This window comes from Chiloscyllium punctatum, chromosome 39 (genome assembly GCF_047496795.1).
Source record: "Chiloscyllium punctatum isolate Juve2018m chromosome 39, sChiPun1.3, whole genome shotgun sequence".
NCBI lineage: Eukaryota > Metazoa > Chordata > Chondrichthyes > Orectolobiformes > Hemiscylliidae > Chiloscyllium > Chiloscyllium punctatum.
In genome coordinates, this window is record NC_092777.1 from 25,983,451 (window position 1) to 26,010,415 (window position 26,965).

Sequence of the window (26,965 nt, forward strand, 5' to 3'; positions counted from 1 at the left end):
CCCGCTCCGGGACACACTCCGCTCCCCACTCCGGGACACACACTGCTCCCCGCTCCGGGACACACTCTGCATCCCGCTCCGGGACACACTCCGCTCCCCGCTCTGGGACACCCCGCTCCGGGACACTCTCTGCTCCCCGCTCCGGGACACACTCTGCTCCCCGCTCCGGGATACACTCTGCACCCCGTTCCGGGACACTCTCTGCTTCCCGCTCCGGGAGTCACACTGCTCCCCGCTCCGGGACACACACTGCTCCCCGTCCGGGACACACTCTGCTCCCTGCTCCGGGACACACTCTCCACCCCGCTCCGGGACACTCTCTGCTCCCCGCTCCAGGACACACTCTCCACCCCGCTCCGGGACACACTCTGCTCCCTGCTCCGGGACACACTCTCCACCCCGCTCCGGGACACACTCTGCTCCCTGCTCCGGGACACACTCTCCACCCCGCTCCGGGACACACTCTGCTCCCTGCTCCGGGACACACTCTCCACCCCGCTCCGGGACACACTCTGCTCCCTGCTCCGGGACACACTCTCCACCCCGCTCCGGGACACGCTCTGCTCCCCGCTCCGGGATTCACACTGCGCCCCGCTCCGGGACACACTCTCCACCCCGCTCCGGGACACACTCTGCTCCCCGCTCCGGGACACACTCTGCTCCCCGCTCCGGGACACTCTCTCCACCCCGCTCCGGGACACACTCTGCTCCCCGCTCCGGGACATCCTCTCCACCCCGCTCCGGGACACACTCTGCTCCCCGCTCCGGGACACACACTGCTCCCCGCTCCGGGACACACTCCGCTCCCTGCTCCGGGACACTCTCTGCTCCCCGCTCCGGGACACACTCTGCTCCCCACTCCGGGACACACTCTGCTCCCCGCTCCGGGACACACTCTGCTCCCCGCTCCGGGACACACACTGCTCCCCGCTCCGGGACACACGCTGCTCCCCGCTCCGGGACACTCTCTGCTCCCCGCTCCGGGACACACTCTCCACCCCGCTCCGGGACACACACTGCTCCCCGCTCCGGGACACACTCCGCTCCCTGCTCCGGGACACTCTCTGCTCCCCGCTCCGGGACACACTCTGCTCCCCGCTCTGGGACACGCTCTGCTCCCCGCTCCGGGACATGCTCTGCTCCCCGCTCCGGGACACGCTCTGCTCCCCGCTCCGGGACACGCTCTGCTCCCTGCTCCGGGACACTCTCTGCTCCCCGCTCCGGGACACACTCTGCTCCCCGCTCCGGGACACACTCTCCACCCCGCTCCGGGACACACTCTGCTCCCCGCTCCGGGACACACTCTCCACCCCGCTCCGGGACACACTCTGCTCCCCGCTCCGGGACACACTCTGCTCCCCGCTCCGGGACACACTCTCCACCCCGCTCCGGGACACACACTGCTCCCCGCTCCGGGATTCACACTGCTCCCCGCTCCGGGACACTCTCTGCTCCCCGCTCCGGGACACCCTCTCCACCCCGCTCCGGGACACACTCTGCTCCTCGCTCCGGGACACACTCTGCTCCCCGCTCTGGGACACACTCTGCTCCCCGCTCCGGGACACACTCTCCACCCCGCTCCGGGATTCACACTGCTCCCCGCTCCGGGACACTCTCTGCTCCCCGCTCCGGGACACACTCTGCTCCTCGCTCCGGGACACACTCTGCTCCCCGCTCTGGGACACACTCTCCACCCCGCTCCGGGACACACTCTGCTCCCCGCTCCGGGACACACTCTGCTCCCCGCTCCGGGACACACTCTGCTCCTCGCTCCGGGACACACACTGCTCCCCGCTCCGGGACACACTCCGCTCCCCGCTCCGGGACACACTCCGCTCCCCGCTCCGGGACACACTCTCCACCCCGCTCCGGGACACACTCCGCTCCCCGCTCCGGGAAACTCTCCGCTCCCCGCTCCGGGACACACTCCGCTCCCCACTCCGGGACACACACTGCTCCCCGCTCCGGGACACACTCTGCATCCCGCTCCGGGACACACTCCGCTCCCCGCTCTGGGACACCCCGCTCCGGGACACTCTCTGCTCCCCGCTCCGGGACACACTCTGCTCCCCGCTCCGGGATACACTCTGCACCCCGTTCCGGGACACTCTCTGCTTCCCGCTCCGGGAGTCACACTGCTCCCTGCTCCGGGACACACTCTCCACCCCGCTCCGGGACACTCTCTGCTCCCCGCTCCAGGACACACTCTCCACCCCGCTCCGGGACACACTCTGCTCCCTGCTCCGGGACACACTCTCCACCCCGCTCCGGGACACGCTCTGCTCCCTGCTCCGGGACACACTCTCCACCCCGCTCCGGGACACACTCTGCTCCCTGCTCCGGGACACACTCTCCACCCCGCTCCGGGACACGCTCTGCTCCCCGCTCCGGGACACACTGCGCTCCCTGCTCCGGGACACTCTCTGCTCCCCGCTCCGGGACACACTCTCCACCCCGCTCCGGGACACACTCTGCTCCCCGCTCCGGGACACACTCTGCTCCCCGCTCCGGGACACACTCTCCACCCCGCTCCGGGACACACTCTGCTCCCTGCTCCGGGACACACTCTCCACCCCGCTCCGGGACACGCTCTGCTCCCCGCTCCGGGACACACTGCGCTCCCTGCTCCGGGACACTCTCTGCTCCCCGCTCCGGGACACACTCTCCACCCCGCTCCGGGACACACTCTGCTCCCCGCTCCGGGACACACTCTGCTCCCCGCTCCGGGACACACTCTCCACCCCGCTCCGGGACACACACTGCTCCCCGCTCCGGGATTCACACTGCTCCCCGCTCCGGGACACACTCTCCACCCCGCTCCGGGACACACTCTGCTCCCCGCTCCGGGACACACTCTGCTCCCCGCTCCGGGACACACTCCGCTCCCCGCTCCGGGACACACTCTGCTCCCCGCTCCGGGACACACTCCGCTCCCCGCTCCGGGACACACACTGCTCCCCGCTCCGGGACACACTCTCCACCCCGCTCCGGGACACACTCTCCACCCCGCTCCGGGACACACTCCGCTCCCCGCTCCGGGACACACACTGCTCCCCGCTCCGGGACACACTCTCCACCCCGCTCCGGGACACACTCCGCTCCCTGCTCCGGGACACACTCCGCTCCCCGCTCCGGGACACACTCTGCTCCCCGCTCCGGGACACACACTGCTCCCCGCTCCGGGACACACTCTGCTCCCCGCTCCGGGACACTCTCTGCTCCCCGCTCCGGGACACACTCTCCACCCCGCTCCGGGACACACTCTGCTCCCCGCTCCGGGACACTCTCTGCTCCCCGCTCCGGGACACACTCCGCTCCCCGATCCGGGACACACTCTCCACCCCGCTCCGGGACACTCTCTGCTCCCCGCTCCGGGACACTCTCTGCTCCCCGCTCCGGGACACTCTCTGCTCCCCGCTCCGGGACATTCTCTGCTCCCCGCTCCGGGACACACTCTCCACCCCGCTCCGGGACACTCTCTGCTCCCCGCTCCGGGACATTCTCTGCTCCCCGCTCCGGGAGTCACTCTACGCCCCGCTCCCGGACACTCTCTGCTCCCCGCTCCTGGACATTCTCTGCTCCCTGTTCGGGATGTCGGCCCAGGAATCGGCCGATCTTGCTGAGCTCTGTTGACAAGTCTGATTTCAGCTGTATTGAAGCTATGCACCATTCTGGTCAATCCATACATTAAGGAGCATGTTGCCATAAGGTCCATGGCACCAACATACACAGAAAAATATCCAGGTCTGGATGCTGTGTGGAAAAGGGCAATTAACCTCAGTATTCGAGAGGGTGGGATAAAAACAGAAACTGGTGGGAAAGTCAGCAGCTCTGACAGCGTTTGTGCAGAGAGAAAGAGAGTTAACATTTGGAATCCAATAATTATAACAATTCTGAAGAACAATCATATTGGAGTCAAAACATTTACTCTCTGTCTCTCTCCACAGATGCTGCCAGACCTGCTGGCTTTCTCCAACATTTTCTGTCTTTGTTTCAGCTTTCTAGCAGCTACATTATTTTGCTTTTGTTTTCGATGCAGGCGGCTGTTTGAAGAAATGCATTTGTACAGTGTCCACCTGTGACTTGCCTTAGACATGTGACCTCTGCTGTAACCCGCTTTCACTTCAGCAGTGTAAAAACAATAACTGCAGATGCTGAAAATCAAATACTGGATTAGTGGTGCTGGAAGAGCACAGCAGTTCAGGCAGTTCACGTTGATTTCGCTGCTCGTTGGATGCTGCCTGAACTGCTGTGCTCTTCCAGCACCACTAATCCAGTATTCACTTCAGCAGTGTTAGTCTTAAAACACGTCATATGAAACATGATGCCAGAAAAATGAAGCTAAAATTGTCTGGAGAATCTTCCTTCTGTTAGAAGGTGCAGGCAGGTGAACTGAGCTCCGACTCCTGAACCTTGAGAGAAGGCAAGTATAACAGGAGCTTCCAAAGGTACACAGGTACAAGGCACTGAAGTGCTATTAGAGGTTTGGCACAACTTTAGGCCAATCACATCAAAGCTGAGTATTATAAAACAAGATAAGGATGATGTCGAAAAGCACATCATTATGCAGTGAATGTTTGAAACGTCCTGCTCATGCAACACTCGAGGCAAATCCTTTAGTAATATTCAGGAGACGGTTAAGTGTTGTGCAAGGGGAACATAAATCGTGACAGAAAGATAACGTACATTGTGGCTGTGATCTTTGGGACTGTTGGCGAGTGGAATTCTGTTTAATCTGGCAGGAGATACAGCTCACATGCTAAAACTGATTTGTGAAGCTGCAGTGGAGGAAATGAATCTCAGAAAGAATCAACGACTCATTGCAACACAGAAGGAGGCAGTTCTAGCCTGTTAAGCCATGCCAGTCCTCTGTGCACGAAGACTGATTGTCCCCATACGACACTTTACCTACACAGTCCTGAAACACTATTTTCATTGCGTACCCACCTAAATTCCTTTTGAAACCACTGACTATTTCCATCTCCATCACACTTGCAAGCAACAAGTTGCAGGTTGTTATTATTTGCTACATACAAAACTTCTTCCCTCCTTCTTATCTCTTCCCTCAAACTTTAAAAAATCCTCTTGCTTTTATACAACAAGCTAATGGCAACAGGTTTTCTTTGTATACCTTTTTGAAAGTGGATGTAACGTCGTCCATCACTAATGGATCTCCCCTCTATCTCCTTTAACCCAAGCAGAACACATCCACCACTGTCAGAATAAAGAGAAGAGTTATGATGGATCGGGGAAGGGATTGGCAATGGAAATGCAGAGGGTGACAATAAAGTGCCACTGGATGGAATTAAATACACTGATGCCCAAGTGAACGACTTTGCAATTCACCAAAACTGGAAAATCAACTCAGCACTGGTGAACAGAGCGAGGAAATTTATTGCTCTGCAATCAGATTGCAGGCATATACTTCAGGCCTCTCTTCCATTAGAAAATCCAAACAAAAAGACAAAAGGTGCCAGAATTTGTGGACTGTTGGTGCTGTAAGCCAGATGTGAGAGTGTTAGGGGGAGAAACATAGTTCTGTCAGACCTCCCATCCCTTACTACTGGAAAATTAAGACATCCCTGTGGAAGCAAGAGTCAGTTCTCTCCCTGTGCACTCTTCCCATCCACTCCCAGTTCCAGTGACAGAACAGGAGGCTTGCGTGACAGCCTGAAGCCATCCACCAGTAATGAACCTTTAGAGCTCCTTCCTGGAGTGCGACTGTAATGGAAAGGTTCAGTCTGAGATTTCTGACCACCCTTGAAGATGTGGTCAGCCAGGGAGCAGCAGAAATGACCCCATCCTCTGGATTGGTAATGTGGGTCAGGTCAGCAAAACTGTCAGCTGAAAGCATCCCCCTACCCCAACCTCCCGCTACTGCCAAAAGCCTGTAACTCTGGCAGCACAGTGAGCCTCAATACATTTCAAGCCAAAAATTCTTGGGAATCAATCTGGGTATGACATCCCCTTTGGGAATTAGATCCAAGCTGTCACAACTCACTTCAATCGCCCCCATCAGGAAAAGGCAATCTATGCTCCCTCCGTTAAGTCTGAATAAAAGCTGATGCAAAAGGTGAAAGGTTCATTGGATCTGAATTCAGGTAAACAGTGCCACTTGAAGAAGACCACCAACACAATCTGAAGGCTGGTTACTATCTGTGTATCCCAGCATTCAATGTAAACTGGCAGGACCTTTCATAGTCGTCTTCATTGGCTCCTTCTTTCCCTCTTCAATAATGATTAATTAAATAAATCTGCAATGCTAGCAGATCTCTTACTTATATTCCGCCGCTCATTTACCCAGTATGTTTTTCTTTCGTGTAACTTGTACACAAAGCCAATCTTGTGTGGGCAGCAGGCTTCACACAGAACAAAAGGGAAACATAATTTAAAACACATTTCAAATCACCCGAGGTCAGCCTGCGCTGAACACAGACATGTATATTTATCCATTTTCTTCCCCTGCAAAGGAAAAAATCTTAAACCACAAACGCCAAAGTAAACAGATAGTGGTCTCTGTGACAGCTTTGTACACCCGTGTCTCTGTCTGAGGCGCTAGTACTCATATAAAAACTCCAGAAAAGTCAAGGGTTCGATAATGATAGTCTACTACTGTGGAGATATTATAGTTAACCTTCACACACTGAAAAATTGCACTGCTGGCCGGGGTTAGCACATGGATCATCTGAATGGAAGCCAGAGCCTTGAGAGGAGGAATTAGATGGCCACTCAGATAGGAAAGCTTCTTGCTCAAGCACTGTTACCTCTGATCACCTCTCCTATACTTGACCCCTTCCAATTTCTCACCTGTACAATGTAACATAACGGAAGAAATAGGATAAATAGACCATGTGGCCCATCGAGCCTGTTCCATTGTGCAATACAATCCTGGCCAAGCTTGAGGCCGTGTCCCCCTGTTATCGATTCCTTGATCAATAGAAACAACCTCTTAGTATCTACCCTGCTTCTCCAGCCTTGTGTGACACCTACCTCTACATCTTTAAATCCTCCGACTACCCAGCCCACATCCAGTCATGGATGAACAGACATTTCCTACGACTGGACCCTGGGAAAAGTGAAGCCATTATCTTTGGTTCCTGCTGCAAAATCTGTTCCTGAACGGCAGACACCCATCCTTTTCCCAACCAACTGTCTGAGGCTGAGGAAGATCATTCACACTCTCAGTGTCACAGGTGACACAGGATTAAGTTCCCAAACACTTCACTGTACTTATGTAGTTTCGCTTTATCGTGGCCCAACTCCACCCCTGCCTCTTCTCACCTACTTCTGAAAACCTTATCTTTCCTCTGGACTTGAATAATTCCTTGCATTTCTGGTCAGTCTCTCACTTTCTCCTCTCCGCCCATCTCTGAGGCCATCCAAATCTCTGCTGCAGTTGTCCTAATTCGCAATAAGTCCTGTTCACCCATAACCTCTGTGCTTTCTGAAACACAAGGTTTAGCAGGTCAGGATGTGAGGTACTTGCTTCAGTTTTATTTAGCCTTTCATGGGGTGTGGACATCACTGGCAAGGTCAGCATTTGTTGCAGATCCCGAACTGTCTTTGACCCGAGTGGCTTTTTAGGTCATTATGAAAGTAGTTAAGAGTCAGCCACATTCCTGTGGGTCTGGAATTAAATGTAGGCCAGGTAGGAAAATAGATTTCCTTCCCTAAAGGACACTAGTAAACCCGATGAATTTGTGCAACAATCAATAATCATTGCATGGTCAGCCTATCTTTCAATTGAATGTAATTTAAACACCATCTGCCAAGGTCGGATTTGAACCGTTGTCTCCAGGACATTAGCCTCTGGCCCTTTGGATTATCAGTCCAATGGTGTCACCATGTCTAGCCACCAACCTGCTTTTGCAGACATAGTATTTGTGTTGTTCCAGTTGAATTCTTGAGTTAATGGTGATTCCCCAGGATATTGATATTGAGAATTTTGGCAATTGCAATTGAATTAGTATTTGTCCTACGATATACAGTTGTAAAAATAATCACTATCCTATACGGAATTATACTAACCCTCCAGCATTTGCCGATAGTTTCCAGTACTGCAATGTTAAGTTTAATTGTCTGAACCCTGCAATGTACAATTTACAAGAAAACTCACATTAAAATAATTGGATTCATTTTCTTGGAACATTTCGATTTTAAAAGTAAATACAGATAAGGAAAACAAGTTCTTAGACAAGTTGGTGTAGAAACATGAAAGAATACAATAGAACTAACCAGATTCTGAGCCTGGTCTTCTTGTTTTCTGAACACTAGTAGGGAGGGACAATAAATGTGGTCCTGACAATGTAACACATATTCCAAAAAACAAATGTTTAAAAATGCAAATGCACTTTCTAGATGTCAATTGTTGACACTGTTGACACAATGCATTCTCTTGGAACAGGAGAATCGATGTTTCAGGCATAAGCCCTTCTTCAGGAATGATTCCCTGAATGAAGCCCTGAAGAAGGGCTTATGCCCGAAATGTCGATTCTCCTGCTCCTTTGATGCTGCCTGACCTGCTGCGCTTTTCCAGCAACGCATTTTTCAGCTCTAATCTCCAGCATCTGCAGTCCTCACTTTTTCCACAATGCATTCTCTTCCCGAGTTCAATAACTTCCTTTCAATCAGCTGAGAGTCAGACCTGCTTATTTCAAAATACTGTCAACCTATGTTATTACAACATGCATTTAAACTGATAGATCCTTCATTATTTATTGTAATGTATGACAACTATTGTGTAATCTGTTATGTTTGCAAAATGAATTTGACTAAACATTAAGTTCTAGTTTGGCAAAAGAAACTGAGTCACTGACTTATCTCCATACAATGATGAGCCACCAACAGAATCATCAAGTTATGTTTGTTTAGTAAAAACATTGTTCTTCATAACTTGAGCATTATGAAAATAAAGAGCATTGTAGAATATTTTAAAATCTTAGAAATGTACACTAATTCTCTTATGGAGCAAAGCAGATTTATATCGTTGTTCCTGTCGGGTAGGTCATTAATGAGAAACTTGAAAGGGTTCAGCAAAGATTTACAAGCATGTTGCTAGGGTGGGAGGGGTTGAGCTATAGGGAGAGGCTGAGTGGGCTGGGACTGTTTTCATAGAATCCCTACAGTGTGGAAACAGGCCATATGGCCCAACAAAGCTACACCAATTCTCCGAACAGTATCCCACCCAGACTCCTACTAATGCACATAACCTACACATTCCTGAACATTATGAGCAATTTAGCATGGCCAATTCACCCAATCTGCACATCTTTGGACTGTGGGAAGAAACTGGAGCACCCGGAGGAACCCATGCAGACACAGGAAGAATGTGCAAACTCCACACAGACAGTCGCCCGAGGCTGGAATCGAATCTGGGTCTGTGGCATGGTGAGGCAGCAGTGCTAACCACTGAGTTTCAGTTTTCCCTGGAGCATCAGAAGCTATGGAGTGACCTTATAGAAGTTTATAAAATCATGAGGGGCATGGATAGGGTAAATAGACAAGGTCTTTTTCCTGGGGTGGGGGGAGTCCAGAACTAGAGCGCATAGGTGTAGGGTGAGAGGGGAAAAATTTAAAAGGGACCTAAGGGGCAACATTTTCATGCAGAGGGTGGTGCATGTATGGAATGAGCTGCCAGAGGAAGTGGTGGATGCTGGTTCAGTTACAACATTTAAAAGGTATCTGGATGGGTATATGAATAGGAAGGGTTAGAGGGATATGGGCCAAGTGCTGGCAAATGGGACGAGATTAGTTTCGGATATCTGGTCAGCATGGACAAGTTGGACCAAAGGGTCTGATTCTGTGCTGTCCATCTCTATGACTGTATGACTCTAAAGAAAGATGGTTTGGTCCTGGGCACTCCTGTAAGGAGCTCCTGCAGCAACGATCAACCTCCAATCACAACAACATCTTCCTTTGCACGGGGTATGACTCTAACCAGTGGGGAGTTTTCCTTCCCATCTCCTTGAATTAGGGCACTTTTAATGCCATAGTCAGAAAATGCTGTCCTGATCTCAAGGACAGTCACTCACAGCTGATCTCTGGAATTTAGTTATTTCACTGACAGATGGACTGAGGTTGTGATTAAGTCTGGAATCAAGTGCCCTGAGTTGGACACAACTGAACCCTGGTGCATAAACTATTTTTGAGTAGTGTTCCTTCACAACCTCCTCCATCCCTTTGCTGAGAGTAAGGCAATGGGCAGGAATTGGCCAGTTTGGATGTGTCCTTTTTTTGAGCGTGTCATACGAGGCAATTTTCCACATTTCCAGGTTGATGCCAGTGTTATAGTTTCATTGGAACAACTTAACTTGAGGTGAGACTAATTCTGGAGCACAAACTTTCACTATTAATGAACAAAAACAAAAGAAATAACTGTTGATGCTGGAAATCAGAAACCAATGCTGAGGAAGGGTCACGCAACCTGAAACGTTAACTCTGGTTTCTCTCCACAGGTGCTGCCAGACCTGATGTGTCTTTCCAGCAATTTCTGTTTTCGTTTCTGACTTCCAGCATCCTCAGTTCTTTGCTTTTGTTTTTGTTCAGTATTTAACTCATTGCCACATCTCTTCGGGGATGCCCATCTTCAAGAAACTCAACCCCTCTCTCAGACAGGATTCCTGTTAACTCTGCTTTCTCTCCATAGACGCTGTGAGACCTGCTGAGTTGTGAACAGAAATTTCTGGTTTTGTTGCTCTCAGTATTTAACGTTGTTGTTAAGGCTGTTACTGTATCCAGTACTTTGATGGCATGCTGGGAATCGAATTGGCAATGTAGACTCTGGGGTCAGCAGGAGGCTGACAGCATCCACTCAGCCACTCCTTCCTGAAGATGGATCCAAATGTTTCATCCTTGCCTTTGCACAGATGTGCTTGTTTTTCCTATCGTTTGAAGGTCTTAGTGGAGTATCTTCCCTCCGTCTGTTGGGTGCAGGAGTACTTTGTTTCTGCTTGGGCTGAAGAAGGGTTATACCCGAAATGTCAACTTCTCCACCTTCTTATGCTGCCTGGCTTGCTACGTTCTTCCAGCCTCCTGCTTGTCTATCTTGGCCATTTTGCATCTAACTAGTCCTGTGCTGTAGCATCATTTTAAGGTCTGCCTGGTTCTACTCCTGACATACTGTCCTTCACTAATGATTGAACCAAGATTACACTCATAATGGATATCCCAGGGATTAACTCTGCAGATTATGACAATTCTGTTGATTTTGATGATTAGTGGACGTCCAAATTTTAAGCTTCTAAGTCTACTCTGAATCTATTCTATTTCAGATGGCGCTTGTCAACACAATGGATGGTATCCTCAACAAGAAGCGTGCGGCTGTGACACCTACCTATATCATCATAGACAGACACCTCATTGATTGGGGAAGATGAGATGGAAGCTTTTCCATCTTGTTTGTTCTGTTTTCACTGTAAGGGGCCAAACTTGACAGATACATTCTTTAAGCTGCACTCAGGAGTGGTGCTGCTGAGCCACTACTGACAAGGTCCTCACCTAGAGAACATCCTGTGCCCCTGTTCCCGGTGCTTCCTCCAAGCTGGAATTCCAGACGGAGGAGTACTTGTTCATCTGCTGAGCACGGAGGCTGCAATCAGCAGGAGATTTCCCCGCCAGTGTTTGCTGCGGGTCTTCCTGGGGTCAGAGGCTGGTGTTAAAGACTCCCTCCTCATTGTAGAGCAGCATTCAGCTACCTCTGGTGGGTTAGTCCCACCAGGGGCACAAACAAAACCAAAACCACAGACAACAAAGCTTAAAATGATTTAAATGTGAAAGCAGCATCTGGGAGTGCGATAAAGGGGAAGTAATACTTGTGGTGTTACAATCTGAATTATAGAATAATGGAATGATACGACAGCCATTTGGCCCATTGCGCTGTGAACACTCTCTAAAAGAGCTATCCAATTAGTCCCACTCCTCTGTTACATTCCCATAGCCCTTCAAATATTTCCCAATCAAAAATGTAATTGTGAATGTTCCTGTCAAATGCGCTTGCACTACATTTTCAGGCAGTGCATTTCGGATCAGAAGAAATTGCAACATAAAATAATTCCTCTAATGTTGTGACATTGAAGTTTGGCAATGGAATTCAAGCTGTCTGGAGTAGTACAAGGCTGGATTAATATGAACAAACAAACATCTCTTTAAAAGGAAAGTTATTCTCAAATCATGGTGAAGTGGCAAGGAACACATTTATCCTTCCTTCTGAGACAGCCATGATGGCTTGTCTTCCTGAACAGCTGTAATCTGCACTGACTACAAAACTGTTTGGCCATCTTTCTGGACTATAATACCAAGTAATACATAGAGCTGTCATTCAAGATTGTGAAACCTTTCAAATCAAATTGGGGCTGTATTGGTCCATAAAGTCTAAAGATAAGACATGACCCAATTCAACAATGCATTTTTACTTGCATGCTAAATATCAGGTTGTCTAAGGTCCACATCAAGCACTTTGTATTGAACAATATTAAACCAAATTAAAGTTGAAATAGCGACACTCAAAATGAAACTAAACGGCCAAACTATAACAAATAATACCTGCTTAATCAGGCAAATGAACAAAGAAGAATGTGAACATAAAGAGAAAGTGCTGGAAAATCTCAGCTTGCCTGTGGACAGAGTTCATGTTTCAGATTGATGCTGCATTCTGATTCACAGACAAAATAACAGAAACTGGATGCACCCTCCAACCTCACCTGTACCAGGGTGTTAAAAAGGTCAGAAATGTAACCATGATCTAAACTGGCCTCACACGTGGCCACAAGTAATGGAGGTAAGCTGTGCTGAATCAGTACTGAATGGAAGAGGCAATGAAAATATATCCAGAGGATAGAAAAGACAGGAGAATGAAGATCAATGAACAGACCAAAAAAAAGTGATCAGTTTAAAAAAGAATCTTATTTAGAAAAACAAGGGAAAAGAAAAGTATAAAAGTGTCAAAAATCAAATGAATACATTTTCAATCACCATTGACTGCAATCCTAATCCATACATCGTCCAACAAAACATTTTTATCTGCCCAAAATTATCTGGAATAATTAAGAACAACTAGGTGCCAATGTTACCCATTCAGAATGTTGGTGAGAGTGGTCACTCTGCAATAGAAAAGTATCACCCACCATTGTTTTGGTGTTGCACTGTTATGTTTTTGATAAACATGCTTGTTAAAGCCCAATTGATTACGGATAGATGATCATGCTCAAACACCACAGGAAGCATGAGTCGAATCATAGAATCCCTACAGGGTGGAAACGGGCCCTTCAGCCCAGTAATGGCAGAACTACCTGCATCTGTCACTATATTTTGAGAAAATAGGAACTCTGAACTGCTCTGGGATTTCCCATGGTGTTAAAAGAGTACAGATTATCTCTGAAATTGTGCTTCAGAAGGAAGTCATATTTTTCTATTCAATTGACTCAATGTGGAAATTAGCAATGAACTCTCAGGGGAAAGATTCAGACACCTCTCCATAAAGAGCAGACAGACTTGAATCTGTGGTGGGGGGAGAAGTAATCTTGGACAGCTTATGTGCGGTGACAAATGTGTTCACTGAATTGATAATCAGAAAGAGAAAATGAACTTTACCCTCATTTCTAAACTGATATTTGCATTGCAGTATAATTCCTAACATGTATCGATCTTCCCCCACCTCCGATGGAAGCTTCGATGGAAATCATTGATTCAGAGACATTACTGAAGTCCCTGATTGAGAGAAATGGAAATTGAAATAATGGAAGGTGAAGGAATTCAATAAAATTAATGTAAATAAACCAGAGACACCGCAGAATTCCAAAATTATGATGTATCTGCAGTAGAGAAATTTTTAAGTATTGTCAGAACTAAAAAAATGTGTCTGAGTGCTTTTAGCTCTTTCTGTTAATTCACACTCACTATCTTTGCTCCTGCAAGCAGCTCCAACCTCAGCCTCAGGGTCTATCCTTCTTACTATAACAAGCAATATCTCCTCTCTTGCTCTCACCCACCCCAAGCTCTCTCCCTGCTAACCCTGCGTGACCTTTGTGCTGCCTACTCACTTACTTGTGACACCTCAACACCTTACCCACCTGCACCAGCACTAACAGCTGTGACACCCACTTTCATTTCACTCACTCCCTCCTTACCTCTTCAGAAAACAGCCCGCCTCAGGGCAGAAAGTGTGAAGAGGCATTCTGGGTTGCCTGGCATTCTGCTCCTTACCCCAATGAGAGGGATTTGACGCTGACCTAGCCTCTGGGCTGATATTAGAAACTGCTCTTGACTTATTACACCAGGGTATCATGACTGAAGGGTATCTCTCGCTTGACTTGACTGAAGATGACTGACAAGGTGAGACAGAAGAATTGTGATCCAGGTAGCTCTGGTAGAGAGGGTAAAAAGTCATGACAAGGCAAGACAACGCAGGAACATTCAGGTTGGCAGAAAGTGAGCGAGTACTGAGAGAGCAAATGAGCTGCCCTGAGCTGCAGCCTGACCCAGCCTGTGAACTGGGTGCTTCAAGGCAGATTTCAGCACTGAAAGCACTATGCAAGTACAAGTTGTTATTGTTATAACAGGGAAGGGGCTGAAGGTTAATGATTGCTTTCTAACGGTTTTTAATTTTTCTTTAGGCAGAAAAGGATTGCTAGACATGCTTGATGCTTCAGCAACTCAAGCTGGAGGCTTTGGTGATTCTTATTACCGACTCAAACTTTGCTTGTGTAATAACATTTAACCTTGTCAGAAATGTTTAAATCAAAGGGTAATACACTGCCAGCCATCCACAGATTTTTTTCTGTGGTCAACATTCTTCCCATTATAGGAAATGGGTGTTCTCGTGCTGCAGTGAAAAAGAAAATGTCAACTCACTGCATTGAGGTAACACCTGGCCTTTGTCATGCAAAGCACCATAGAAACCGTAACTGCAGGAAACATAGACTCATTAAACACAAAGATGAGAGAGCACCACTTCTGCACTTCCTCAGCGCACTGATAAAGACCAGAGATACTGAGAAATTTACAAGAAACTGGGATACGCCTAACCTATTTAAAAGATGAAGAGTGCATAACTCGTAGCTTCAGTGATTGCAAGAGATGACTCATTCACACTTTTAAGGAGTAGTAGATAAACTATTGTGAACAAAGTAACTTTGGCATTTTCTACTGTCTCATTTTTTTAAAAATCCAAGTCATTCTAGAACAATTTTCTCTGTAAAATAGATCCGTTTGTATTGAATCAGAGTCCAACTGAGTCCCATTTTCAATACCTGAGGACTCATACCTATTGCACACGCTAAAAGACCTGTTTGCATCTAAAGCAGTATAAATTCCTTTCACTCTCTGAAGGCTTGGTAGAATATGTTGTGCTGGTTGTGAAGTGGGGGGGGGTGGAACAAGAGAAGAGTCAGTACGGTAAAGTTCAGGAGCTCTGCAACATTTTTATGATCATGTTACATTTTGGGTTAGACACTGTAATGGGTGGGGAACTGTTATGCTGACATGATCTTAGTCTCAATGGATTTATTTTTAGTGAAATATGGGGCAGCAAAATGAAACAATAGAGAAAGGTGCTGCATAGACTGAACACAAAATCTGTAAGAATGAATTAGAATGGTGTGGAAGAAATAGAATTGAAACATTTCAGCAGTGAAGAAATAAAACTGAAGGGTATACTGGAAATATCCACAAATATTAACATTGAACAAACACGGATCCTGACTTACAGAGTCATAGAATTGGACAGCATGGAAAAGACCCTTTCATCCAACTCATCAATGCCAACCAGATATCCTAAATTAATCTACCATTTGCCAGCATTTGGCCCATCTCTCTCTAAACCCTTCCTGTTCATGTACCCATCAAATGTCTTTTAAATGCTGCAATTATACCAGCCTCTACTGCTTCCTCTGGCAGCTCATTCCTTACATGAACCGCCCTCTGTGTGAAAATGTTACCCTTTGAGCAGCATGATGTCTCAGTGGTTAGCACTGCTGCCTCATGACATCAAGGACCTGGGTTCGATTCCTGCCTTGGTCAACTGTTTATGTGGAGTTTGCACATTCTCCTTGCGTCTGCATGGGTTTCCTCTGGGCACTCCGATTTCCTCCCACAATCCAGGTCAGGTGAACCAGTCATGCTAAATTGCCCATAGTGTTAGGTGCATTAGTCAGTGGTAAATATAGGATAGGGGAATTGGTCTGGGTGAGTTACTCTTTGGAGGGTTGGTGTGGATTTGTTGGGCCAAACAGCCTGTTTCCATATTGTAGGGAATCTAATCTATGGAACCTTTCTCCTCTCACCTTAAACTGATGCCTTCTAGTTTTGGACTCCCCTGCCCTTGGGAAAAGACCATGGATATTCACCATATCCATGACCCTCATGATTTATAAACCTCTATAAAGGTCACCCCTCAGCCTCTGATGCTCCAGGGAAAATAGCCCCAACCAATTCAGTCTCTCCCTTAAGCCCCACATCCACAACTACCCCCCCACCCCCCCCCCAAACCCTGGCAACATCCTTGTAAGTCTTTTCCAAACCCTTTCAAGTTCCACTACATCTTCCAATAGCAGGGAGACCAGAATTGAATGCAGCATTCAATTCCAATGTCCTGTATAGCCGCAACATGACCTCCCAACTCCTTACTCAATGCACTGACCAATAACTTGGACAGCGTGTTTAAATGTTGCAGTCAGAACTTCTGATAAAATAAGGAAAAGCAACACACCCAAAGAAATCACACATAGGGCAACACAAAAAGTCAAGTTTCAGTTCTTTCAGTTTCCATGATGATGAAATATATTTGCCAATGTCTGACTAGATCAGAGGACTCATTAGAGAGAGACAGCTGGTGGTGGTTTAACGTGACGGTGACCATGCCTCAAGTGGGGCTGGGGGTGGGGTGTGGGGAGGTGGTGACAGAGACAGAGATTGAGAAGGAGAGTCCTTCATAGTAACTTCAGCTGGTACAGGAAATGAACTAATATTGTTGGCATCACTCTGCAAGACAAACACCCATCCAGTCAACTGAGCTAACCGACTCCAAATACCTACTGAACAAATGATGGGGGTGGCTTCACCAACTGGGATTCAGAAGGGATTTGAGGATGAACTGAAATACTTTGTAAGTACAATACCTGTGTGTCTTTTGAGTGCCGGATCTGTAAATTTCCCTTTACATTTATTAAACGTATAATCAAGAAAGCTACTTGACTTTCAAAAGGCCTGACCATTTTGGTACTTACGCAGTTGCTGTGTTTAAGGGCAGCCTCATACTGCAGCCTCACTCTTTGTGGCATCATGACATCGTCCTGTGGCATAAAATGCAAGTTTTTTACCCTGTGAGTTAATGTCACTGCATTCATACATGATCACCAAGTTCACTGCCCTCCGGTAGAACATTCACTACAATCCACTCCATTGACAACCAAGTACTTTACCGTGACCTAAGGCCATGAATGGTGTTACATAAATGCAGTAACTCTCATTTCTTCCTTACTCTTGGTGGGTGGCACGGTGACACAGTTGTTAGCACCGCTGCCTCACAGCGCCAGAGACCCGGGTTCAATTCCTGACTCAGGTGACTCTCTGTGTGGAGTTTGCACGTTCTCCCCGTGTCTGCGTGGGTTTGCTCCCGTTTCCTCCCACAGTCCAAACATGTGCAGGTCAGGTGAATTGGTCATGCTAAATTGCCCTTAGTGTTAGGTGCAGGGGTAAATGTAGGGAAATGGGTATGGGTGGGTTACGCTTCGGTGGGTCAGTGTGGACTTGTTGGGCCGAAGGGCCTGTTTCCACACTGTAAGTAATCTAATCTCATCTAATTCAAATAACCACCACTATATCAGGAAGGAGAAGCCCCAGTGATAGTTTCCAATGAAGCATCTGTATCTACTCAAAATGGTAATGTAACCATGATCAGAAATTTAAAAGTTTAGCAAGTAAATAATTCTGTGTGTGTCCTGACTTCCAAACTTGGCCCACAATTACCAGAGATGGAGCTGGTCCATGACCTTTACTGGTCCCCACATTCCCCCAATGGCCTTTACTGCCGAGATGGAATGGAATGTATTTGGTTCTGCCATCAAAACTCAGCTAATGGCTTAAAAAAAACGCTGACTGTTTCAAAAGATTTCAAAGAAAAGTAATAAATTTTAAATGGCTCCTACTTGTGAAGGATTCCAGCTCAGGGTGCCAGCAATTGCTGATACAACTCTGGATCAACTGTAAATAATCTTTGTCTGTAAACCCTGTTGCAATGTTCCCATGATTCAGAGAGCTTATGCCGGGCACACTGTATATTTCTATTAAATGGGTTTCTCATTTTTAGCTGAGGTTTTAATTTCAGCAACAAGAAAAATATAATCTGCCACACAGCAATGCCATAGTCGCATTTTTGCATCTTTATACAGCCCACACCCTAAGTCTCTCTCTTCCTCTTTTTTTATTTTTCCCACCTCCTCCTGTTTTTTAAAAAAGTGCTAACTCATATCAAATTATGGTTCTACAAGCGTGTTCCTTCATGGCGGAGCTACGAAGGGTTCCTTAACTTCTTCCGTGAGAAACAATTAAAACAATACTTTTTGGAATAACAAGGCTTCAGCAAGGATGTTTATCACACCTACAGTCTACAATGCTGGAGGTCAAAGTCTGATCAAGACTCTCACTGAACTCTTACCATCAATGTGGGAGCTGAGGAACCATCCCAAAAGATGATACCTTCCTTCATCCAGGGGAAAGGGACTAGTGAATCTTGTGACAATTATAGAGGTATCTCATTCCATTCCATTGTCAAAAACAAATTCAACAGAATCTCCTTGAACAACTTTGTGCAACACCTCAACCAGAACTGCCTGCCAGAGAGTCAGTGTAGTTTCAGAAAAAGATCAAAGTGGCTTTAGTGTTAGACAACTCGGGGAGAAATGTAAAGCACAGAACATGGCCTCCTACACCACATACATTGGCCTGACCAAATGTATTGATACATTTAGGCAAGAGGACCTTTGGAATGTCATGGGGAAATTCAGCAACACTGAAAAATACATCACAATTTCTTGATAATCCATGAATGTAAGCATATGTGTGTGTCCTGGATGGTCTTCAAACCCATTCCCAGTCACTGAGGGAGTTAAAGAATGGCAGGGGTTCTCTTTAGCATGGTCCTCTCCACGATGTTTCTCTGGTGCTTTCCATGATGGTGATCCTGGCATCAAAATCAGATGTTGCATGAACAGGAAGCTGCTGAGCTGACGCAACACCAGGCAAACCCCCCCCCCTCCCCCGCCAATGTTTCCATGCATATACTTCACAATTTCCTTTTTGTTGGTGACTGGGCATGAGCTGTCAGTTCAGAGCTAGCAACGGGATGGGACACTGACTTGTTCCTCACGCTTGCTACAACCTCTGCCTTACAATCAGCAAGAGATAAATTGAAATCATGTACCAGCCTGTTCTAGAAAAGTCTGATCAGATCCAAGGTTTCTGTCCTTGTCCAGAACCTGTGAGCAGTGGGTATGGATAAGCTCATTTAGCTTTGTGGCATGCTCTCTCAAGCTGTACTGATGGTGTGGTACATGATAGTTAGTGAGTCCTGTGAGGGAGAGAACTTCATTTCTGAGTGATGGAGGCTATTCAAACACAACAACCTTTCATAGACCCTTGTACAATAAAGCTGAAAGAGCCTGCGAGCAATGCAGAATATGAACCATAGGCATTGTATGTGAAGTCCAAATCTTTGACTGCATTCCACAGCATTGGAAATCAGTTTAATGAATAGCTATGGGGCACAAAAAATGGTTTAGGGCCTGAAAATATTGACACTAATTGCCAAAATAGGAAGCACCTTCCAACTTGGTGGACACAGTGGTTAAGTGGTTACCACTACTACCTCACAACACGAGGGATCCGGTTTTGATTCCAGCCTCAGGCAACTGTGTGCAGTTTGCAAATTCTCCCCTTGCCCATATGGGTTTCCTCTGGGTTCTCCCGTTTCTTCCCACGGTCTAAAGATTTGCAGGTTAGGTGGCGGGTATGCTAAATTGCTCACAGTGTGCATGCCAGATGAGTTAGCCATGAAGAATGCAGGAATAGGGTAGGGGCTTGGGTCTGGCTCTGAGGGTCAGTGTGGGCTCGATGGGTCAAACGGCCTGCTTCCACACTGCCCAAAGCCTGCACATGGTGCAGGAGCTGCTCATTTGGGTCATAGTGAGAAGGATGGCTGGGCTGTGTCCCTTCAATGCTGTAGCTGTGTTTAGACAGACATTTACTCATCCAGCTGATGAAGAAAACCGAACATACCTTTACCAATGTGATAACATATTTACAATGATGTGTTGCCAATGCCACCTAAGTGCCCTCAGAAGGGTTTCTTCTTACTTTCTCACCCACTAAGTCTCGGTGCAGTCCCAGGTTCCACCTCTTGGCCTGGAGGGAGCCTGCCCTATCGTGGGGCCAAATGGCTGGATGAGATTTGGTCAGGTGACACTGGAATTGTTTGTCTCTCCAAAGCCCAGATACACCGAGTGATTCCTGCCCAGAACATGGTGCATTCTGGTCATCTTGACATCCCAAGGGGCCGAGGATGGCAGGCAGGATGGAGGCTGAAGATCTGGCCACCACTGGATCATTTCAAGAGCAGACTTCAGGGAAGCCTGCATGTGTTCTATCCTCTAGCTAAGTGCCCACTGGCAGTGCCCTGCTTCCTTCTGAGGAAGAGGCAGTTGGAATGGGGTCAAGGCCCATTGTCGCACTGTTGGTACTGACCACCAACAGCAAGAGTGGTAGGACGGAGATTTATCTGTGTACCCCCAGCAGACTCTGACCACACACCCAGCACAACTGCATTTTAAATGTGGCACCAGAGACAGATCCCAGCACCACTGAGCACTTCCACCTATAGTGGGTGGGGAGAACAAATGGGGCACCATTAGGGTAAGGTGCTTGGTTAATAAGGTGAGTTTGGCATTTTGAGAAAACTCACTTTGCCTCACAAGGAGAAATCCTTCATGGAATTCAACAAACATGACACCACTGACTTCCTGTATGATTCAGTTCCAAGTCCCCAAAGTAGGGAAATGGTAATGACTGGTTGAAGTGTCAATATTGTCCACGTCACTCAGGAGAGATCAGTTGTGGGACTTCTTTGTTAGCCACTCAAAAGCAGAGAGATTGACATCTCATCCAATGAATGCTGCCTCTGTCAGTGCCACGCAGCCTCCTTACTGGAGCACTAATAAAGATTGACTGTTCTGGCACAGGACCTAAACCCTCAGCCTTCTGCTTTAGATGCAGATCATTGCTAACTGAGCCATAGCTGATACCATGGAAAATCCCTTCATTCAAGGAGTAAGAGATGACGGAAATAATTTTCCAAGGAAGGGATGTGATAGGGACAAAAACATAGAGGAGCATTCAGAGTTGAGCTGGATTCTATAATTATAGCTGTTCTTCCTTACAGGATTTTTGGTCACATTTCATGACTAGAGGCATGATCAAAACAGCAAGTTGTACAAGCTTAACAATCTAATAAGTTACAGCTGGGGACAATATTTAAATACATTAATTTCTTCAGGTGCTTTGATTAGAACCCACAACTATTTTTAACTATTAAAGCTACAGCTCAGAGATTGCTAACATTAGCAAACGTTTAACGTAGCATACTATATTCTTTAGCTTATATGTTTCAGCAAAGCTTGAAATCATTTGAATAGGGAGGTTAAAGACCACATTAAAATGTCAAAGAAACATCAATGCATTTAGTGCTCATGTGGTAATATCATGAGTACTATTTCTGGATTAATTATATAACCACAAACATCACACTCCATACCACTACACCATGCTGCAAAGTTATAAGAATGCCACTTAATACTTTCCACATAGTTGGATTTCTGCAATCTAATGAGAACCATACAGATCAAATTGCACATTGCAGCTCCTGATCCTGCTAACAGTCTTAATAGGTAGACAGGCAGGAGGCTGGAAGAACACAGCAAGCCAAGCAGATTCAGGAGGTGGAGAAGTTGACGTTTCGGATGTAACACTTCTTCAGGACTTGGGGTGGATGTGGGGGGAGCTGCAGCGAAAGAGGGCAGCGGGGGCACACCCTTTATCTGCAGCTCTCCTAACACTGACATTGTCTACATCATTTAGATTTAGCACAATACTGGGACCAATTCCTAATGGAACCAACAGGTTAGAGACTTCTTTCCAGAAGATCAGATTAGCTATTGTGGAAGTACATGCACTCCTGGTCAACATTTATAGCTTAATTTTTTTCTTATTTTTTCAAGGAATGTGGGCATCACAGGCGCTGGTCAATGTTGCTTGTTTCGTTCCTAACATCCTTTGAACATCCCCAGGCCATGTCAGAGGGCAGTTAAGAGCAAACAACAATACTGAGAGAATGGAGTCACGTGTTGGCCAGTCCAGTTCTGGAATGGCAGATTTCCTTCCCAAAACGATATTTCTGAATCAGATAGGGACTTACAACAACTGACAATAGTCATGTGACACCATTACTAAGGGTCCAGGGCAATAGATGGAGTCAATATCTGGAAACTGGAGTGTGTGACAGGAAATAAAGACATGGCTTTGACTTTTCCAATTTTCTTTGGAAATTTCTGTGCACCTAAGAACTGATGTTGGTCAAGGCAACATGACAAATTAGACAGTGCAAAAGTCCAGGTAGGTAATGGTAAAGTAGAACTTGATGGCATCAGCATAAATGTGGAGCCTGAGGGCTCTTGTGGCACTGGAGAAATGCCCTTACCCCTGAGCCAGAAGACCTGGGTTTAAGTCCCATCTGCCCCAGGGGTGTGTCAGATCACACCTAAGATGTAGATTCAATAAGTAGTATATGTGAAACCTGATCTGTATTTGCTTAAGAGCTCTCCTTCCTTTACAATGGGACTGTAAGATCTTTCTGAATTGAAGAGCCAAGTGAACTTCTCCTTCAATATCTTTATTTACCAGACAACACCATATTAGAAGCAGCTCCTCAGAAATAAAGAAAAAATAAACAATATAGTTTTGACAAATTAGTGTTGACAACTGACGGTCATTAACTTCAATCCTCTCCTTTAGTTATTTGAATCTTTTTTTTCATTCTGACAGGATAGTACATGGATCTACTTAATCTTTCAAACCTAGAGTAGACCACAACTGTGGTCTCAATAATTTCAATGATTATGTTTTTACTTTTTAACTTCATTCTTCCTGAACAAGTCTTCCTTAACTGAACCGCTTTGGGCTTAAGCCTGGGAAGCTCAAAGTTCCTGAGCCAGATATTGGGTGAAGTGATTGTTTAGGATGTGTTACCTAGCAAGTTCTGTATTATTGGAGCTTTTGTCACAAATGCAGAGGCTTTCAATACTGCTGCAAAAGGTGACAGTAGCTCCCAGTCACATGATCGAGCTTGATGAACCATACAATGAATGTTGCAATCTTAGGGTAAAAAGTCAGATTTTGAAAAGCTACAGGAAATTATTCGCCAAGCCCCAAGTTCCTGTTTCTGTTATTTTAAGCACCACTGGAATAAAGTGCGTAGGATTTTAAAATTGGTTGAAAGTGAGGACTGCAGATGTTGAGATCAAAGTTGAAGAGTGTGGTGCTGGAAAAGCACAGCTGGTCAGGTAGCATCTGAGGAGCAGGAGAATCTACACTTTGAGCATAAGCTCTTCATCAGGCCACCCCCTCATTCCCGATGCTCGAAAACTTTGATTCTCCTGCTTCTCAGATGCTGCCTGACCAGCTGTGCTTTTCCAGCACCACACTCTTTGATTCTATTGTTTCTCAACTTTTCTACTCTTTTTCACTGCTCCTAGTCACTGGCAGCTAGCACTAATGGATTCTGTTTCTACCCATGTCAATATTCATGAGCTGCTATGATGAGGGTGAGGAAAGTATGGGGAATCGATAACCAATTAATCCTGGCCTGGCACTGGGTATTTAAGGTCAAATTCTGGGATCAAAGGAAGCCATTTGGCCTATTGTTTCTGTGCCAGTTCTTTGAAAGAGAGCTATCCAATTCATCTGATTCCTTTTCACTGTCTCCATAGCCCTACAAACGTTTACTGTTCAAAGAATTTCTCCAATTCCCTACTCCTGGAATGGACCTAAATTCCAAAGAAGGTAAGCGAACTCCTCATGACCTCTCATCAAACTCAAATCGGGCACTAAAGCAAACAGTAGAAACAATTATTTTTGCGGCAAACAGATACACTTCCTTGCATTTTGTTCGGCCTTTCTGAAGGGCAACCTGGACACTTAGCCATTATCAACAATATCATCACAACACCTGGAGTGGCTTCCATCTCTGCCATAACGTTTTGATGCTTCTAAGTGTAGTTTACAAATATTACTTCTGGTTAGAAACAAATCCAATCAATTTATAAGCAACTTCCAGATTAATAAAAGGAAAAGGTGGAATAACTAAACTGATTAACATCTACTTGAAGTGTTTACTTTTTCCTGGAAGGTTCAACATTCACCAGCATTGCAACAAAGAAGCCTGCGTGTGAAAACCTCTTGTTTAAAAATTCGATTTCACAATGGTTAGACCCTACGACCGAAGCAACAAAAGTAAATACAAAGAAAGTGCTTGCTCTGTAAACCTTTTAATGTAGTACTGCACTGAGTAGTGCAGGGAAGAGGGGGACAAAATCCTTTCTGCTGAATTGAGAATCAGCAGGGCTCTTTAAACACATCCAGATGACTGTCCCAGCAGGAATTCCGTGCTCATTATCACCTTCCAAACGAGGCCCTGGCCTGTTTGTGCTGCTAGTAACCAGTTCCTGGGGTAGGCCCACATTACCAGTAAGCCCCACTTCATTTGAAAACTGGTTAGATGGTTCCATTGGAAATATTTCCACCACGTAATCTGTCTCACAAGCTCTAAATCTTTGCCAGTTATAGCAACTCGAAGACAACTGCAGATGTAAAGTTGCTATTACATTGACGTTATGGTAAGGTGCCGAAAGAGTTACATGAACCAAGCTGGTGACCAATGAAAACAGCAAAATCAAATGGCAAGTAGCACTGTGTCAATCATTCACAAAATTCCTTTGCAGGTGACATTCCCTGGTTCCAGCTACACCAACACCGTCTTGTATTTTAAAGGTTTAGCCTGAGAAAAAAAATTGTATGTTCTTTTCTGTAATGGGCTCACAATCTACTTCTGAGCAAATGAATCAGATTAGAGCAAGGAAACAGGCCCTTCGGCCCAACAAATCCACACCGCCCCTCCGAAGAGTAACCCACCCAGACCCATTTCCCTCTGACTAATGCACCTCACACTCTGGGCAATTTAGCATGGCCAATTCACCTGACCTGCACATCTTTGGACTGTGGGAGGAAACCGGAGCACCCAGAGGAAACCCACACAGACACGGGGAGAATGTGCAATTGCTTTTGAAATACAATCGTTGTTGCAATGTATGTCAACACCAGTCTAATATCCCCTCTGGAGAGCACAGAATTCAATTCTTGTGAACTGACAGAGATCACAACCAGTTTTGAGTCTGATTGTCAGTTAATACTGCACAATTATTCCCAGGAGACAACTTTAGATGCAAATACGTCTAATCAAATAAACATCAATGACATATCCTGTCCACTTTACCATAGCATTAATTGGACAGTGTAACCAGTACTTCAGTACGACTAATAATAAAAGCATATTTTCTGCAAAATTAATTGCATACTTACCGCATCGAGGAAACAAAGGAACCTCCCAAAACTCTGTACAATGGCCTGATTCTTGGCAAAACCCACTGAAATACAGAAACAAATTTTTCCCTTTTAAGAACAAATCTCAAAGACTTCAACACACAATTTGTGATCCTCATGGACCAGAGTGAAACAAAATCCATCATAACTTCAAATATTATTTCAGGATAGCTTTTAATTTGCAGTGGTTCAATATTACCTTAGGCTGACAATGCATTACCACCTTAAAACACAATCTGTTTTGTGTATTATCTCTATATAATATATGAAATATGATGTCTGTTAACATCATAAGACCTACACCAAGTGCCCACATGCACTGCACATGCTTTAGCAACATAAACAGAAATTAACAGTAGCATTTCTGATCCTGTACAAATGCCAGCTATAAATATCCACGGTTTCACAGAATTTTGTAATGTAGCACCAAGAGTTTTTTGATACGATCTCAGACAATAGGTGGAATAGGCACATGCAGTTCTACAATGAGAACAGAAATAGATTTGATCGATTATGCCCCTTTCATATTTTTGATGCCCCCTTCATTCTTTTCCTCCCCAGAATATAGTTGGATTTTGGTCCATCTCAACACAATAATATAGTTCAACCAGATGGCCAGTGTGATCCCAGACAGTGCGTAATAGCAGGCTTGTTCACGTGCAGACATTACTGCCAACACTACCCAATGCTGTCCATGTGTGCGCATTTTCCAAAAAAGGAATACACGATGGGATTGATCAGCAACACTCCTGGTTAATTTGTTTTGCCCCTGCCTCCAATCATGATATTAAATCTGCTACACTTACCAACAGTACAGACCAAGTCAGGAAACTGGGTATAGATTTAGCAATAAACCTGGGATCTTCCTGGTCTGAAAGAGCTTTTACTAATTCAGCACTGAACACAAAGTGAAGTCTCAGTGGTTGATAAAGGAATCTGAGCCAGATCTTTAAGGAATAGAACATATTGAACTATTAGGAACTGTTTTATTGCTGAAAGACATTTATCCAACAAATGAACGAGAATTACTTTACTAGATAAAAAAAATTCAAAACATCTCAGATTCCAAATTCATTCCCGTCTTTTCCTGTTATCTAAGTGGAACAAGAATACTTCACATAAAGTTTCATAAAATCTTGTGCTTTCAATATCAGAGTTTGAGATCAAATGAAATTCAGTTCCCATGCAAACTATTTTAATAAGTAAAGAGGTTCCCACAATGCAGTAGGTGTTGGTGTAACCAGAGATTGGATCCAACTATGCTGGG

At 46.1% G+C, this 26,965-nt stretch overlaps 1 protein-coding gene across 2 annotated transcripts in view; it reads right to left on the reverse strand.

Annotated features, from left to right (window-relative positions):
* The window catches only part of b3gntl1 (UDP-GlcNAc:betaGal beta-1,3-N-acetylglucosaminyltransferase-like 1), a 369,979-nt gene that overhangs the window by 318,416 nt on the left and 24,598 nt on the right, over positions 1-26,965 (reverse strand). For both annotated transcript variants that reach the window (XM_072558329.1, XM_072558328.1), the window contains exons 4-5: positions 25,678-25,742; positions 17,220-17,285 (exon numbers count right to left, since the gene is read on the reverse strand). In XM_072558329.1, the coding sequence (XP_072414430.1) occupies positions 17,220-17,285; positions 25,678-25,742 (131 nt within the window). The remainder of the gene's footprint in view (positions 1-17,219; positions 17,286-25,677; positions 25,743-26,965) is intronic.